The 17,712-nt window shown below is 42.6% G+C and overlaps 1 protein-coding gene across 2 annotated transcripts; it reads left to right on the top strand.

The window, feature by feature from the left end:
• Positions 1–15,698: 15,698 nt before the first annotated feature.
• On the top strand, positions 15,699–16,695 carry LOC117895028 (plasma kallikrein-like). 2 transcript variants are annotated; one of them, XM_034802400.1, is made up of 3 exons: positions 15,699–15,951; positions 16,010–16,272; positions 16,341–16,695. In XM_034802400.1, exons 1-3 carry the CDS (start codon positions 15,803–15,805, stop codon positions 16,658–16,660), a joined length of 732 nt encoding a protein of 243 aa, XP_034658291.1. In that variant the 5' UTR covers positions 15,699–15,802; the 3' UTR covers positions 16,661–16,695. The 2 variants fall into 2 exon arrangements, with proteins under 2 accessions (XP_034658291.1, XP_034658290.1); XM_034802399.1 differs by having other exon boundaries at positions 16,329–16,695.
• Positions 16,696–17,712: the final 1,017 nt, after the last annotated feature.

Genomic DNA, 17,712 nt, shown 5'->3' with positions numbered 1-17,712 from the left:
TTTTTCAATTTAAGTTTCTCGCATATTAGTCAGCAGCATGCCACAAACAGCAGCAGCAGCAGCAGCAGCAGCAGCATCGAAGCGGAACCCAAGGCAGGGGTTTCGGCTCCCATGACTCATTTCGGCTGATGCGCGCGACATTAAGAGGCAAAAAGCAGCAGCAGCGACAGCAGCAGCAGAGACAGCGAACCCAAACACTCACTTGACTCGAAAAATCTGCAAAGAGAAATAACTGTCAGACAGTGGAAGCACAGAACACAGGCAACACTAATTGCTGGAAAATTGCAAACACAGAAATGTGGAGAGAGATGCAGATGGGAGATGGAGAATGGAGAATGGAGCCACATGGGATGGAAGATGGGGGCATGCAGCCAGGAGGCAGACATGCCTAGAACAAACAGCAAAACACAAAAATCACAACAGCAGCAGCAGCAGCAAGAAAAGCGGCGGCAGCAGCAGCAGCCGCGTTGTGTTTAACCAGAAAAAATCTTAACGGAATGAATGCAACAAACGAACGAAACAAGCAACAACGAAGCTTGCAACACACACACACACACACACACACACAGTCATTGCTGCAACAGAAAACAGCAACAAAAGCTGCAAACAACTCAATTAACACAAAACAACCAGCAAGCAGGCAGGAGAGAACATTGCGAGTTTTTTGTTGCTTTTTGTTTTTGGATTGTCTCCTGTCTCCTGTGGAACATAAACCCTTTTTTCTGTCTTTCGCTGCAACTTTAAGGCTTCAGGCTGCAGCCTTGGATTTCGTTTTTTTTGGGTTCTCCATCTGTACGCTGGAAGATGGATAAGTCTGCAATTTGTGTAATGTGTAATATGCCTTGGCAATGGGACAGCAAGGATTGAGTTCTGTAGATGTTGCAGCCAATATTTAAGAAGGATTAAGTATTACTTCTACTGTAGCTAGAAAAATTTAGCAGAGTTTAAAACCTTCTTAATCGATTGGAATATCTTCTGATTAAATAGAATAATTTCCTCTGGTTCAAATATTCGAATTACGTGCTAGGTAGAAGGTTTTCTTTGAAGGTCACAAACTTCGTTAAGCCCGCACAATGTTTCTGCTTGAGTAAGGAATAATTCCAATAAGCAAAAGATACGAGCAAATGTACATTTAAATGTAAATGTAAATGCATTCCCCGTCAATCATCGGGGACTAAGTATTGCAATGCATTTCCACACCCAAGTGATAAGAGAACCTTTTGCCGCCTTTATGAATATGATTTATGAGTTGCCGGCAACGCTCGGAGTGAATCGAGTAAATTAGCAAAGTGTCTAATTTGTGGAAAGAGCCACCATTGACAGGCCAAGCATGGGGCATCCACATTGTTGCAATCAAATGGGAAATGTTCTTTCTGTTGCGGCTCGCACTTTGTGTGTCTGTGTGTTTGTGGATTCGTCAGAAGAAAGAGAGAGAAGCCGACAATGCCACAGATGCATCGATGCCACAGAACAGAACAAGCGACAGGCGACAGAGCGACAGAGAGAGAGGGAGAGAGAGAGAGAGAGACAGACAGAAAGAGAGGGTTAACTTAAATTGCTAATACCTGACATTGGAATGTTTTTAGCACTTCAGTTGTGTTTGGACAACAGCAACAATGGCACACACAGTGCAACAACAAACGCACAAACAAGCAAGCGGCAAGAGCGGCAATGACTTGGCCAAAAGCCCATTGGCAGCGGCGCAGCAGTTAAGCCGCCAACAAAATGCAGATGCGACCAGAATGGAGGCATCCACCTCATCCTCATCCTCATGCATTTATGCAGACGCAGACGCAGTGCTGCTGCCGCCAGCTTGTCGTCGATTTACCTTGCAGCATCACCTCCGCCATGCCGCCTGTCCTCTGTCCCCCTGTCCCCTTGTCCCCTGCCAACAGCCACATCCTCATCTTTAGCTGCAGCCGCCTCTTCTGCCTCATCCACAGCTCTCGATGCTTGCTCCCCTTTCTCCAGCAGCTGCTTAGCAATGCGCATATATTTGCCAAGTGTTCGAATGGCTTTGATCGACGTGCCCCCTGCCTTCTGTGGCACCCATCTGCCCCCTGCCTCTGCCTCTGCTTAGGTAGAAGGTGTCTTCTGGCCGAAAAATAAGAATAAGAAATGCCAGCCACCACCAGCAGCAGCAGCAGCAGGTGTTGCTGCCTCGAAACTTCAAATGCAAAATCCCCCCAAAAGCCATCGCCAAATTGATTTGTCAATCGCTGGAAAAGAAAGAAAAAAAAACAACCGCAAACTTCTCTGGCATTTGAAAGCCATTTGAATAACATTTCTCCCGCGGGTACCAAAAGCTGAAGCTGAGACAAAGCTGAGACTCGGCGACTCACTCTGATGACTGTTCCTGCCTTGCAGCCTCTCCCCCCGATGTGATATTGGTTTTGTTGTTTTGAGAAGAAAGTATTGGGGCGCATTCGCATTCGTATGCGATATTTGGCATTCGACACAAGAGAGCGATGAAAACTGCTGGTTGACATTAAAACACTAGACAACCGGGGGCTTGAGAACTTGTACCCTGGAAAACCCGTGTAAATCCCCTGGAAATTATCCACAGCAACAATTATGGCTAAGAGCAATTTCTCCTGCTCGATTTTGAGAGGTATTTGTGGGTATGATGTGTGCATGGGAGATACAAGAAGCAGAAAGAAAGAGAAGAACGATTTAGGGACTTCAAATTGTTTATTAGAATCCCATTGTTAAAGTCTTTTGTATTAGCAGGAGAATATGCCAACAAATAATAGTCCCAAAAGGGGGACTAAAGGGACTCATTGGGGTTATTAACTTGTAGACTGCCACATAGATTCAAGATGGAAGAGCGGAAAAGCTAGAAAGACTCGCAGACTGCTTTCCTCTGTTTAATAAATTTAATTATAATTAATAACTCCGAAGAGGAGACCACCTTCCCGGTACAACTTACATTTTATTTCCACTTTGTAGTGGTTTGGTTTTCTCCCACGATGCCCGTGTGGTGAGAGATTTCTTCAAATATGCCATTCAAGGGATCCTTAGAGCAAAGAACGACAGTTGCCAGCAAGGATCTCGTCGCTTCTTCATCGTCGCTGTCGTATTTTGAGTATTATTCTGAATTTCGAATGAGGTTTGTGAAGGTTGCAGACCAAAAATACAAAATTTAGAATGTCTGGACAAAAATTGTATTAAGAATTTTTTTTGGGAACAGTCTTCTTATTTTATCGCAAAAATATTGAACCTTCCCCACTGTACATGCATTCCATAGAGAGCCCAAATGCAAGATCAGAAGCTTTTATCTTGAAAAGCTCTCTCTTTCGAAATTGCACGTGCGAGCGCCGTTCACATGTGAGCTTTTCTCTCCGCAAGCATAGCTTACGGCTAGCCCTTCGAGAACCTTCTTAGCTCTCTCATACCCAGCTTTTGGAGGGGTAAAATAGTTAGGCTAAGTGCATGCTGCACAGAACAAAAAGTGCATTCAAAGTTGGAAGACTTAATTAATGTGCGTACAGAACATATAAAAAGAAAAACGTGGTGAAAATTCTGCAAAACCATAAAAGGGAACATAAACCCAATAAAAACCATTTGAAAAGTGTTGTGGCTGCAAAGAACAAAAACTAAAAACCAAACCCTGGATAAGGTACGCAAAGAAAATGAAAAAGTGACCTTATTACATAATTTCACGTATGTACTGTACATACATAGGTTATGATCCACGTGTGGCAGAAAATTGCTGACCTGGCCTGACCACCCTCAAGGAGGGGGGGTCCGCTTCATGACGATCATCAGTCCTTCTTCTTGGTGCCACCGGACCTTGCCTGCAGGCATAGAAACGGAGGGACTTGGCGATCGGGACCGAGCCGTTTATTTATATACATATATCTCACGCGCAATTAAGCCGCTCAACAACAACGACAATATAAAACCATCTGAAATATTATATCACCGCGCCTTGTGTAAAGAAAATGTTGGTGCTTGCACATGTAGGGTGTGGAAAAATTAGCTCAGCGGTCATTGCCCTTGCGGCTGACCATACACCTATGCGCATTTAACTAGACCCACCTGACCGTATGTCACCTATTCTCTCCTTTTCTCAGGTTATTAAAATTGTTCGATGCCGACATTCTAAAAAGCCACTTAAGGGAAGAAAAATAAATCACAAAATCTAGAAAAGAAAATTTAATGAAAAATTATGGATCGAAGAAAAAAAAGAGAAAAGAAAAATTGTTAAATAATATTAAATATTCCTAGACGTTAACTTAGAAATAGAAGAAGAAAAAAAATGAAATTTATGCCTAGTTAAGAATAGATTTTAAAAGGTGCATCATCGGTCTCATTGTGTCCATGGAAGGGTATTATTAAAATACCTCTTCATAACGCTTCTTGTTATTTTGCATATTTCTACATTTCTTTAACAGTTTTTATTGCAAACGTGAAATTGGGCCCAACGACACCAGCAGCTGTTTAAAAGTCTGTAAGTAGACACACATATATACACATACACTCCGGGTCAGGAGAATAGCGTCTACACAGTGAGACATGCATGCTTAACCATATATAAAATGAATTATTATTAACTACAATCACTACAATTATGCCACTTAATTCCTTTAATTAATTCATTCTTACTTTATATTTTGATTATATTATTTTTATTCATATTTGATCATTCTCTTGAATTCCTATGTCTTAAATTAGCCCCACATATATATACACATGCAGTAAAAATAGTTTTAAGGGTTAGGGTAGAAATAATGGGGTTACAAACAACATGAAGTCATACCAGTCAAAGTAAAATTATAACGATTAACATGCATTTCTAATCTGATTTTTGGGAGGGGTTCCTAAGGCACATAGCGCAGCAGCAGAAGGTTTTGGGTAGAACCATAATGGCATATTCTTATGTTATTCTACATGGAGGGTGGGTCAAGAGGGAAGAGCACAACCACCTTGCTCTTCACAGTAGGTAGTGGACCTTAAGTTCCGTCCGGGTTTGTAATTCCGATCCCAGTTCCCGTAAATCTGTCTACGATTTTGTTAGGTGACGGAGTTCGTTTTCGCAGCACAACACCCACCCCATTTTCCCTGAGCCTAGCCGGCCAACCTTTAGTAGACAGAGAGTGCTGACGAGACGACACTTCCCGTGTCCGTTACATAATAAATGGCGCCCAACGTGGGGCCCCAAATGGTCCGTATCTACCAACGTGTGGCCCAAATGGTCGGTATCTACCAACGTGGGGCCCGAATGGCCGTACCCTACCACCAACTATATATTCTATGGTTATAGGTTCCCTCACGTTTTCCCCAATAACCTTCCCAATCCCTTCCGCAACCCAATATTGATCCAAATTTTAAAGTAGTTCAGTTTTTGTGTTATATATCCAGCTCGGAACAGCTGGGAATCTGATCATTGTCGGACCCAGACCAGTGGATATATTGCATAGAAGAAGATCACAGTAGACTTCATTATATCATTTCATCAGGATACTAGGAACGATAGTTCTGAGTAAATTGGTTCTATACCTAGTAGCGAAGATGAATGACCTTTATTCTCTCGGGATTAATTGAGACTTGTTCAGACTGGAAAATTCGGTCCTGTTCCTCTTTTTCTCGAAAGGATCAACAACTAAATTTTGTTTTCTTTTTTCTGCTTACGGACTTAAGGTTATAACAACCGAAGACATTCCTTCTGCTGTGCTGGTGCCTGATAGGAGACCCTCACAATCATTGCCCATATTTTCGAATTTATAATCAAACAAAAAAAAATCTTTCGGGTCTTAAAGACTATATCGTTTTTCCTTAATCATAATTTGTTACAATGGCGGTAAGGCGAAGTATTGACAATATAAATGTTAATCTTGGCGAGGTAGTCGTACACTGCACTATATGCAATGATACTAGCCAGGACACCGACATTGTAGAAACCCATTGCAAACACAAATACCACAGGTCGTGTTTATCGGATTGGTTGACATCCAATGAGACATGCCCGATTTGTAGGCAGCTGTGTTCGTTACCGTTGCGTTCACAATCTCAATCGAATTTACAGAGTGGGGAAACTGCCGCGGCGAATTTTTCGTACACCGGAGCAATTCCGAAAAATCGTCCTAAAACAAGGTCACAGGTACGAAATACCCCAAAAGCCTCAAGTGCACGACCTAACCCACGACCAGGACCTGGCCAGACTAGACGTGTGCCGGAATCCAATGTTCTTTCCGAAGGAAATATCCAACGACTTATTTCAGAGTCCATGACTAAATTTCAGCAAAATATGACCGCAGTTATTTCAGAGAAAATAACAACGGAGCTGAGGAATCTGAACCTGACAAATGTTTCTAGGAACTTCAGGGATGAGCCCCAGCTGGAATGGGAGAGTGATATTGCTCCATCCTTCCCTCGAATGAGCAGCGCTAGTAATCTTCGTAACAATAGTTACAGGCCACGCCCATCTAGTGCTCGTGCGAATGTCACAGACATTCCTAGTGAACATCCTGATAAGATCTCAAATATCATTTCCAAGTGGCGTATAAAATTCAGTGGATCTTCCAAAGATATTCCCATCGAAGATTTTATTTATAGAGTGAATTGTCTTACCAATAATTGTTTAAATGGAAACTTTACCTTACTGGCGCAGTTTGCCAGTCTCTTATTTACTGATTCAGCCTTGTCATTTTACTGGCGTGTTCATAGGACCACGAATAACCTTGACTGGTATGAGTTATGCAGCCGGTTGCAAGAGAGATACCAGGACCAACGTTCGGATCGAGAGATCAAAGCAGCCATGCGTAGGCGTAAACAGGGTGGTAATGAAAGCTTTGACGATTTTCTAGATGCGATGCTATCTATCGCAGACTCTTTACGAGAGCCTATGCAGGATGGTGACGTCACCATAGAGGTTCGCGAGAATTTAAAGTCGGAACTGAAGCTCGACTTGCTTCATATCGAAACTCCAGATTTGGCAACCTTACGCAAGGAGTGTCACAAGCACGAGGAATTCTTTCGAAATCTGAAGTCAAAGCCTTTTTCGCGACACGAAGTAGTGAATAGCAAGAGGTTTGTGAACTCCATAAGTCATGACGAAGAAGCTGAAGATAATTCCGAAAAAGAAGGGGACTCCCTTGACGAAGTTTATGCACTCCGATCTTCCGAAATTAGTAAATGCTGGAATTGCGAAGAACAGGGCCACAAATACCAGGAATGCCTAAAACCTCGTCGTATTTTCTGTTATGGTTGTGGTGTACCTGATACGTACAAGCCCAACTGTGCAAAGTGTAAATCGACTACGGAAAACGTATCCCAGGATGTCCGTCGGTTAACAAGACGCGACATCCGACGTTAGTCTCGGATGTTCAACATATACATCTTATTACCGGACGTGAACTTAAACCAGACATATCCAAATCATCCTCAGACATACCAATCCCTCCACATTTCAGACCATACCATGTTAGACTTCGAGAATATCAGAAGCGTAGAGCCGAAATTTTTTTATCCCAAACCTCCTTTAGCGGTGTTGTCTCGTTCAGCGGAACGAATGCGCGAATTTTGGAAGCGAAAGAGAAGCCTACGTCACGTCACTGTTTCCTCGGTCGTTCACAAAGCGAGCGATATTCGTCCTTTTACTCAAGTTGAGATACTCGGTGAGAGCTACCTTGCGCTATTAGATAGCGGAGCCAATAAAAGCGTCATCGGAGGAAAATTAGCCGATATAATTCTCTCGAAGAATCTTCTGACAAAAAAAATGAAAGGCGTTGTTCGTACTGCTGACGGTCAGACTCAGATGGTAGCTGGTTTTATTAAAGTTCCTCTGAATTACAATTCAATACACTCGGACTTTGAATTTCTAATAGTTTCATCTATCCAACAGGATATAATATGTGGAATGGACTTTTGGAAAAGATTTGGCATTTCTATCGTTCCATCATCATCATGGACAATAAGCGAATTATCATTTCAATCCGAGCACGAGTTGCTCAAGTTAGCCTTGTCGATTTCTCAAAATAAGCAGTTACAGCACGTGATCGAATTGTTTCCGTCTTTCGAAAAGAATGGACTGGGGTTAACAACCCTAATAGAGCACCACATTGATACGGCTAACAGCAAGCCAGTTAAGCAAAGATTTTACCCTTTGTCTCCAGCAAAGGAGACCCTTTTTATGCGCAGAGATCGATCGCATGTTGAGTATGGACGTTATTGAAGAAGCTCCGAGCTCCCCGTGGTCATCTCCTGTCACACTGCACATCAAACCTGGTAAGGTGCGACTTTGTTTAGATGCCCGCAAACTCAACGCAGTTACAGTCAGAGATGCGTATCCAATTCCAATCATGGATGGCTTGTTAAGTAGGTTGCCGCCGGTTCACTGTATTTCAAAGATAGACCTTAAGGATGCCTTCTGGCAGATTAGATTAGACCAAGAATCTCGTGCGAAAACAGCTTTCACAGTACCAAATAGGCCGCTTTATCAGTTTAAAAGAATGCCGTTTGGATTGACAAACGCGCCACACACGATGAGTCGGTTGATGGACATTGTAATTCCGTATCAACTCAAATCTCATGTGTTGGTATATCTTGATGACTTATTGGTGCTTTCAAGCAATTTTGAAGACCACTTGCTACATTTATCGGAAGTTGCTCTTCAATTACACAAGGCCGGACTGACAATAAACGTGCAGAAGAGTCAGTTCTGTCTGAAACGGGTGGACTACCTTGGGTATCTTGTGGGTGAGGACGCTTCAAGTTAATTCAGAGAAAGTACGAGCCGTGGATGAATTCCCGATACCGAAGACTCAAAAGCAACTAAGGAGATTTCTAGGAATGACTGGGTGGTATCAACGTTTTATTCCCAACTACTCTTCTGTTATCTTTTCTCTCACTGAACTACTCCGTGGAAAGTCGTATGAATGGAATGAAAAGGCACAAGCAGCGTTTGATGATATCAAGTGTAAATTATGCTCAGCTCCATTTTTAATTCATCCTAATTACGATAAGCCTTTTGTAGTTCAATGCGATGCATCTCTTCATGGGGTAGGTGCAGTTTTAGCCCAATGTGACGACTCAGGTTGCGAGCGTCCGATAGCTTACATGTCCAAGAAGCTGAACAAGGCTCAGCGAAACTACACGGTAACGGAACTCGAATGCTTGGCGGTAGTACTGGCCATAAAAAATTCCGCATGTACATCGATGGTCATCCCTTCAAAGTTGTTACGGATCATGCAAGCCTCCGTTGGCTTATGAACCAGTCAGATCTCAGCGGTAGATTAGCCAGATGGGCAATAAAATTACAAGGTTACTCGTTCGAAATCGAGCATAGGAAAGGAAGCGAAAATGTAGTGGCTGACGCTTTGTCTCGTTCATTCGAAGGTGTTACGGAAGTAGCGGTTTTGGAATGCGAAGTGTTACCGGAAATCGATTTAAAGTCGGATGCGTTTCAGTCGCCGGAGTATCGATCACTCAGAGAGAAAGTCGTGCTCTCAAACTCCCAGATTTTCAAGTAATCGACGATTACATATATTATCGTACAGGGTTTTCCGTGTTGGATTCTGACCAAGCCGATGAGTCTTGGAAATTATTTGTTCCCGAAGCCTTGAGACAGGGCGTAATTAAAGCTGCGCATGACCAACCTTCCTCTGCACATTGTGGGATTGCCAAATGCCTCGACCAAATAAGGCAACGATTTTACTGGCCAAAAATGGTAATAGACGTCCGCGATTATATTTCCGCATGTGATGTATGCCAGACCACAAAACATCCCACACGCTCTCAAACCTCCTATGGGCGCTAGAGTAGTTAGCGAACGTCCCTTTCAACGGTTGTACGTTGATTTCATTGGTCCCTTTCCTCGAAGCAGAAAGGGCAATATAGGAATATTTATCATCCTGGATCACTTCTCAAAATTTACCTTCTTAAAGGCGGTCAAGAAATTTACATCCAAGATAGTGATTGACCTATTGAGGGAAGAGATATTTTCATGTTATGGAGTGCCGGAAGTGCTAGTGAGCGATAACGGTACGCAGTTTAAAAGTAGTGATTTTTCTAAATTCCTTTTGAAGTACGGTGTTCAGCACTTATGTACAGGGGCGTATGCTCCACAGTCGAATGCCGCGGAAAGGGTTAACAGATCGATTAATGCCGCGCTCAGAGCGTACGTTCGTACTGACCATCGTGAATGGGATGTGTTCCTTAGTAGCATAAACTGTTCGTTGAGAAAATCAATACACCAATCAGTTGGTATGGCACCTTATTTCGTGGTCTTTGGTCAGCACATGATTTCACATGGCCAAGATTACAAAATGTTGCGAGAAGTCGAATTACTCAACGAGGGCGAGGGAAAATTGTCAAGAGCTGACGAATTTCAGAAGATTCGCTCAAACATCGAGAAACACCTGACAAAAGCTTACGAGAGAAATCAACGCACTTACGATCTGAGATCCAAGCCTCGTTCGTTTGAGGTAGGTCAAGAAGTAATAAAGAGAAATTTTTCTTTGAGTAGCGCGACCAATAACGTTAATGCTAAACTAGCTCCAGTTGGAGTGAAGGCTCGCGTAAAGCAGAAATGTGGCCAACTGATTTATCTACTGGAAGACTTGAACGGTAAAGAGCTGGGGAAATTTCACATTAAGGATATTTGGTAGCTAGAGACAAAAGTCTGCACCCTTCCTTGTTGTTGTTTCAGTTTTATCTTGGGTCAAAACCCTAAGATAAAATCTGGCGGGGGGGTGTGAAGGTTGCAGACCAAAAATACAAAATTTAGAATGTCTGGACAAAAATTGTATTAAGAATTTTTTTTGGGAACAGTCTTCTTATTTTATCGCAAAAATATTGAACCTTCCCCACTGTACATGCATTCCATAGAGAGCCCAAATGCAAGATCAGAAGCTTTTATCTTGAAAAGCTCTCTCTTTCGAAATTGCACGTGCGAGCGCCGTTCACATGTGAGCTTTTCTCTCCGCAAGCATAGCTTACGGCTAGCCCTTCGAGAACCTTCTTAGCTCTCTCATACCCAGCTTTTGGAGGGGTAAAATAGTTAGGCTAAGTGCATGCTGCACAGAACAAAAAGTGCATTCAAAGTTGGAAGACTTAATTAATGTGCGTACAGAAAAAAAAAAAAGAAAAACGTGGTGAAAATTCTGCAAAACCATAAAAGGGAACATAAACCCAATAAAAACCATTTGAAAAGTGTTGTGGCTGCAAAGAACAAAAACTAAAAACCAAACCCTGGATAAGGTACGCAAAGAAAATGAAAAAGTGACCTTATTACATAATTTCACGTATGTACTGTACATACATAGGTTATGATCCACGTGTGGCAGAAAATTGCTGACCTGGCCTGACCACCCTCAAGGAGGGGGGGTCCGCTTCATGACGATCATCAGTCCTTCTTCTTGGTGCCACCGGACCTTGCCTGCAGGCATAGAAACGGAGGGACTTGGCGATCGGGACCGAGCCGTTTATTTATATACATATATCTCACGCGCAATTAAGCCGCTCAACAACAACGACAATATAAAACCATCTGAAATATTATATCACCGCGCCTTGTGTAAAGAAAATGTTGGTGCTTGCACATGTAGGGTGTGGAAAAATTAGCTCAGCGGTCATTGCCCTTGCGGCTGACCATACACCTATGCGCATTTAACTAGACCCACCTGACCGTATGTCACCTATTCTCTCCTTTTCTCAGGTTATTAAAATTGTTCGATGCCGACATTCTAAAAGCCACTTAAGGGAAGAAAAATAAATCACAAAATCTAGAAAAGAAAATTTAATGAAAAATTATGGATCGAAGAAAAAATAGAAAAAAAGAAAATTGTTAAATAATATTAAATATTCCTAGACGTTAACTTAGAAATAGAAGAAGAAAAAAAAATGAAATTTATGCCTAGTTAAGAATAGATTTTAAAAGGTGCATCATCGGTCTCATTGTGTCCATGGAAGGGTATTATTAAAATACCTCTTCATAACGCTTCTTGTTATTTTGCATATTTCTACATTTCTTTAACAGTTTTATTGCAAACGTGAAATTGGGCCCAACGACACCAGCAGCTGTTTAAAAGTCTGTAAGTAGACACACATATATACACATACACTCCGGGTCAGGAGAATAGCGTCTACACAGTGAGACATGCATGCTTAACCATATATAAAATGAATTATTATTAACTACAATCACTACAATTATGCCACTTAATTCCTTTAATTAATTCATTCTTACTTTATATTTTGATTATATTATTTTTATTCATATTTGATCATTCTCTTGAATTCCTATGTCTTAAATTAGCCCCACATATATATACACATGCAGTAAAAATAGTTTTAAGGGTTAGGGTAGAAATAATGGGGTTACAAACAACATGAAGTCATACCAGTCAAAGTAAAATTATAACGATTAACATGCATTTCTAATCTGATTTTTGGGAGGGGTTCCTAAGGCACATAGCGCAGCAGCAGAAGGTTTTGGGTAGAACCATAATGGCATATTCTTATGTTATTCTACATGGAGGGTGGGTCAAGAGGGAAGAGCACAACCACCTTGCTCTTCACAGTAGGTAGTGGACCTTAAGTTCCGTCCGGGTTTGTAATTCCGATCCCAGTTCCCGTAAATCTGTCTACGATTTTGTTAGGTGACGGAGTTCGTTTTCGCAGCACAACACCCACCCCATTTTCCCTGAGCCTAGCCGGCCAACCTTTAGTAGACAGAGAGTGCTGACGAGACGACACTTCCCGTGTCCGTTACAGGTTTATATTTTTTAGGCTCCGAAAAATAGCTCTTGAAACTGACAGCAATATGTTTAAGGTTCCTTAGACCCGTACTATCGTAGGGTAACTGCTAGTCGCAAGGCCTGCTGGGTGCTTCCTTTCTTTCACTACTTTTTGCATTCAAGATATTGTATCTTTTTAAGAAAGACAGTTCCATATAGTTTTTTGTGGTGTGGTGCTTGGTGCTCAGTGTGTTGGTTTTTCAGCGGCCTGCAGCTGCAACGAAAGTTGTCATCGTTGTTGCGCATGGTCCCTGGTCCCTTCGCCAATTTGTTGCTGACACGACGACTGACGACTTGGCTTTCAGCCAGACCCCTGCCCCTGCCCCAAGCGAAGAAGAGAAAGAGAGGGGCTTGGCCCAGGCAGCATGCAGGCAGCAGCAGCAACAGTTGGCAATGGAAGCGCATAAAAACTAATTGATTGGATGCCAAGATGTTAAGCGCATAACGGCAGCGGCAATAGGCAGTTGCAACGTTCAACCGTTGCGCCTGTGCGCTTGCAACAACGTTGTCATCAACATTGCAGCCGCCTTTCCCCCGTACGTTGGCTTTGTGGTGGCGCCTCGTCTCTGCAGCATTTCAACGTTTTATTCAATTTAAATGCGCTTGCAGCGTATTGCATGGACTCCCATATGTTGCCACAGACACTGCCACAGCCACAGCCACAGCCCCGCCCTGTGATCTCTCTCTCACTCTCTGCAGAAATTCGCTTAAATTAATTATTTTTTATTAACTTTTCGCTCATTGATAAAATATTTCAAATACTTGCCTGCTGCCTGCCGACAGGAGACATTCGACATTCGACCGACCATTCCCAATTCCCATTTACCATTCCCCTGCCACAATAAAGCATTCCTTCTCCATCAAAGAATCGCCAGCGGGAAATGCATTGGCAAATTTGTCGCATGCGAGACTTTTACACATTCGATCGTTTCGGTTAGGCATTCTTCGGAGCCACTATTTGCCGCTATTTTCACCTCTTTCCCCCCGCCTTCTATGCGTGGATTTCTTGGCACTCTTTTTGGCCCCCTTGCTCAAGGTTTGCTGTTTGGTTCTGCTGCTCTCTGGGTTGCACATCAAATTTGATGGAAAAATGTTTGTAATAAAAAGATTTTTTTCCAAGAGAAATCAATAAATGGAAGAGCAGTTGGGGATTTTGATGGGAATACCCTTTGGCTTGGCAATGGACATACATTCGATTTCACTCAAGGATTTTGCTTGTGGGTTAACGGGAGATCTTCATGCTGAGAGGTGAAGAAAGGGGTACCTGTGGCCCGCCCGAGAGGAGTATATCTTGGGGATTCGGAGAAGAGATAGTCAATGTACATCTGTATCTCTGGGATGATTAAGAAGGGTTTTATTTTTGGGTTTGGGAAGCGCCATTAAAGAGCATCTCTCCGCGGAGGATGGCTGTAACTCTGGGAGAAATGGAGATATGTCTTAGTAACTCTGGCTCTGTGTTGATCACACATAAATATGCTTGCTTGAATGCATCTTCCAACTTTCTGCTATTATCTGTGGCACTTAATCGCGTCAACTCGTTATCGTGTGACGTTAAAACCACTCTCAGGGCAACACACAGACACACACACACACACTGCAGAATCTGCTGTGGAACATTTATCAAAAGTTATTGCAAATTAATTGCAATCTGTGTGCCTCAATCTGCGGCATCATCTCGAGGCAGTGATCTCTCTCTGGCATTTTTTCGGGGCCATGTGTCTGCTTGGCCCCGTGGCTTTGTTGGCTGCTGCAGCTCCTACCGCTGCTGCGCTGCTGCTGCTGCTTACCAAAATTTATTGATGCCTTATTAGCTGATAATCACAACACTCGAAGGAAGGCACAAAGGAGAAGGGGCATTGAGAGGAGCGTCTCTGGCAACGGTAAAAGCGTAAAAGAGTGCCCTCGCATATGGCATATTAAAGTGCATTAAGATAATTGAAATGGCCAATAAAAAATACAATATTTTCCCTTTTCAAGAGATGCGCTTCCCTTGCTGCATGCCACAAACCCCACCTCTCTTCAACGGGTTCTTCTTCTGTTCGGACATCAGTCGGTCGGTCGGTCGGTCGGCCGGTCGTCCATTGCGCGGTGTCAAGAACTTGTCCAAAGTGTTGAGTATCGCGCTTTGGGCGTCTTTCTGCTGTTCAGATTTTTTGTTTGGGTTTCCAAGTGGAGAGCGAGAGGCAGAGTTGGAGCTGTTTTGTTTTGGGATTTCTTGGAATTTGCACTCGCGCGCCCTTCTGGGTTGCTCTTTTCTCTCAGTGCTGAAACGTTTTTCAATTTTCACATTTCTCATGTCAGCCAGGGAGGGAGTGTGGTGGGGGAGGGAGTTGCATTTTTCTTGTGATTTAGTGATTATATTCCAGGGGATACTCCTCAGATCTCTCTCTGCCTGTGTGTGCATTATGTATATGAGTTATTAATAAGCTTTCTTTTGATAAGAGATCCCCATTCTTCGGGGCTTCCTTGGGATTATTCTTTATTCTTCTGCTGTTTATACAATGGGCGTGGATGTGGCGGGGCTCTCCAAGTGTTTGCTTAAAATGATTTAAGGCGTTGCTCTCTCTCGGAATCCAGGACATACATCTGTTGATTGCTTTTTTACGAGGGATTGTTCGTTGTTTGTTTGGGCATTGGATTACAGTTTTGCAGAAGAAACGATGAGTCGTTGGAGTTCAAAATGTCCAGAATTTGTATGTGTGGAGGCCGAAAGGTGGAAAAAAAATGTAAAAGAATGCCAGAGAAATGTTTTCTGTGTTTAATATTATTTTGTAGAATTTGTGCAACAATGTTTAAAGTCAAATTGTGTAAGAATGCAGCAATCTAATAATTAAAATACATTCTTTGAACTCTACAAATCATTCGAGTGCTGAAAATGGTTATCTCTTCTGCTGGGGTACTTTTGCAGCTATATATATTCCATGGTTAACGATTACCTGATTCAGTTTTCGCCCAACATGGAAGGCAGACTCGTTTTGGTGTTCATTTTCTGCGGCCTTTTCTTAAGGTTCTCGAATGGAAGTATTATTCCACGGATCATAAATGGCAGCAATGCCACCGCTATGCAGTTGCCCCATCAAGTGTTTTACGATACTTTTTACCTCAGAGACTATAATGCCACCAGTTTCTGGAGACCCCAGTGTGGAGGCACTATAATATCCAGTAAAATTATACTCACAGCAGCTCACTGTTTCGGGGATGATCCGTACATGTAAGATCATAATTTGATACCCTAAAAATGCATTTAATTTTTGGTTTGATTTCAAAAGAAAAGCCTTGAGAATTTACTTTGGAGCGGTGGACAAATCAAATGCCACCGAAGAGGGTCAGCAGCGTTTAATTGTCGATCGAAAGAGTGTGGTGATCCATGAGGAATATAATAATCAAAAACCTTTTTACAATGATGTTGCAATCATTAAACTGCCCATTGATGTGCCTTTTAATGAGTATATTCGACCCGCAAAGCTGCCACAACCCACAAATAATTATGTGCATGCAAAAGCCATTGCATCGGGATGGGGTGCATCTAAAGGTACATTCTATTCTAAGATTTCTCCAGCAGATAAATATGACATATCTTTGCTTTAGTTATATTTTCAGAAAATTCCAAAATCGTGCAGCCGCGTACTTTGAAATATTTTGAAATCAACATCATATCGAATGAGGAATGCTACGAACAGTGGATAAAACGGGAATATATGTTCCCAATGTCCTTCATGTGCATTGGCCCCAGCGTGAATGTACCTTGCATAGGAGATTCTGGTGGACCTTTGGCTCTCAAGGAAGGGAAGGATTTTATACTTTTGGGAATTACCTCCCATAGTGTCATTGAGCCTTGCCAAATCAATCAACCTACGGTTTATGTCAGAGTTTCTTCGTATTTGGATTGGATACGGGAAAATTCTAGTGGTAAAATTTAGAATTAATTGAGATCTACCTTAAAAATAAATTTCGATTGCTTACGGCATCTTTTAGTACACTTACTAGTACTGTGATTAGTGCCTGAAATTTGTCTAGCCACAGAGAACTTTGACGTACAAAATTTGAATTCTTTTGACGAATGCCATAAATTAGGAAACCACTGAAAATCCATTCCCCCGCGCCAGTGGAACACCAGGAAGTAAATGCTCTACAATGGCAAATAGTAATTCCTCTTGAGTTTCCAGGAATTTTCAAAGGCGTAGCAACTGTTTGTGACATGTTTTGATTTGTGTGTTTGGGGTCCGACGTTTACGACGCGGCTTGTAAGTCTTTCTGTCTGCCAAAACATTACAATGCCCAGCCAGAGACCTCCCTAGACCAAGAACCACAGCTAACGGACGAGCAGAGGGCCGAGAACTCAACAGAAAAGAACAGATTGGTAGAGGAGAGGAGCGAGAAGAGAAGAGAAGAGAGAACGAATCGAAATGTTATCGATGACATTAATAGCGATTGCGCTGAGGCTTTCATCAATTACAAGTCTGTTGTTGGACATGGATCTAACTCTGCCCTGGGATCTACCTCTACGTCTCTACAGTTGATCTTCCTTCTACCTCTCTCGCTTGCTGTGCATATCTCTCCTTCAACCTACGCACATGCAGAGAACCCCAGAGAAAATTGTAAATTATTACAATGCAAATGATTTCCATATTGTAAATATGATGTGAGTGCTGATAAAAAGCAGACCAGGAGAGCAGCAGAAAAGGGAACCGCCTTCCTACGACTCCTCGGCTCAGTGATGGAAGATGAAGTTCGTTGGGACTGGGGAGGAACTGAGTGCACACCGGGGCCCCAGAAGTTTATGCAAACAAAAAGTTCAACGCATTCAAAGTCAAGGCAAATGGCAAGGCAAGCGAGAGGCAGCAGCAGCAGCAGCAGTTTAAGTAATTTTGCGAGTACCGTTTTTGGGTTTTAAGTTGGGCTTTAGCTTTGGCTTTGGGTTTCCTTTTGCTGTTGCCTTTGACCATCAAGCCCAACCACCAACGTCGTTTGC

The sequence above is a fragment of the Drosophila subobscura genome, chromosome J (genome assembly GCF_008121235.1).
Source record: "Drosophila subobscura isolate 14011-0131.10 chromosome J, UCBerk_Dsub_1.0, whole genome shotgun sequence".
Lineage (NCBI taxonomy): Eukaryota > Metazoa > Arthropoda > Insecta > Diptera > Drosophilidae > Drosophila > Drosophila subobscura.
This window is presented reverse-complemented; position numbering and strand designations above follow the sequence as displayed.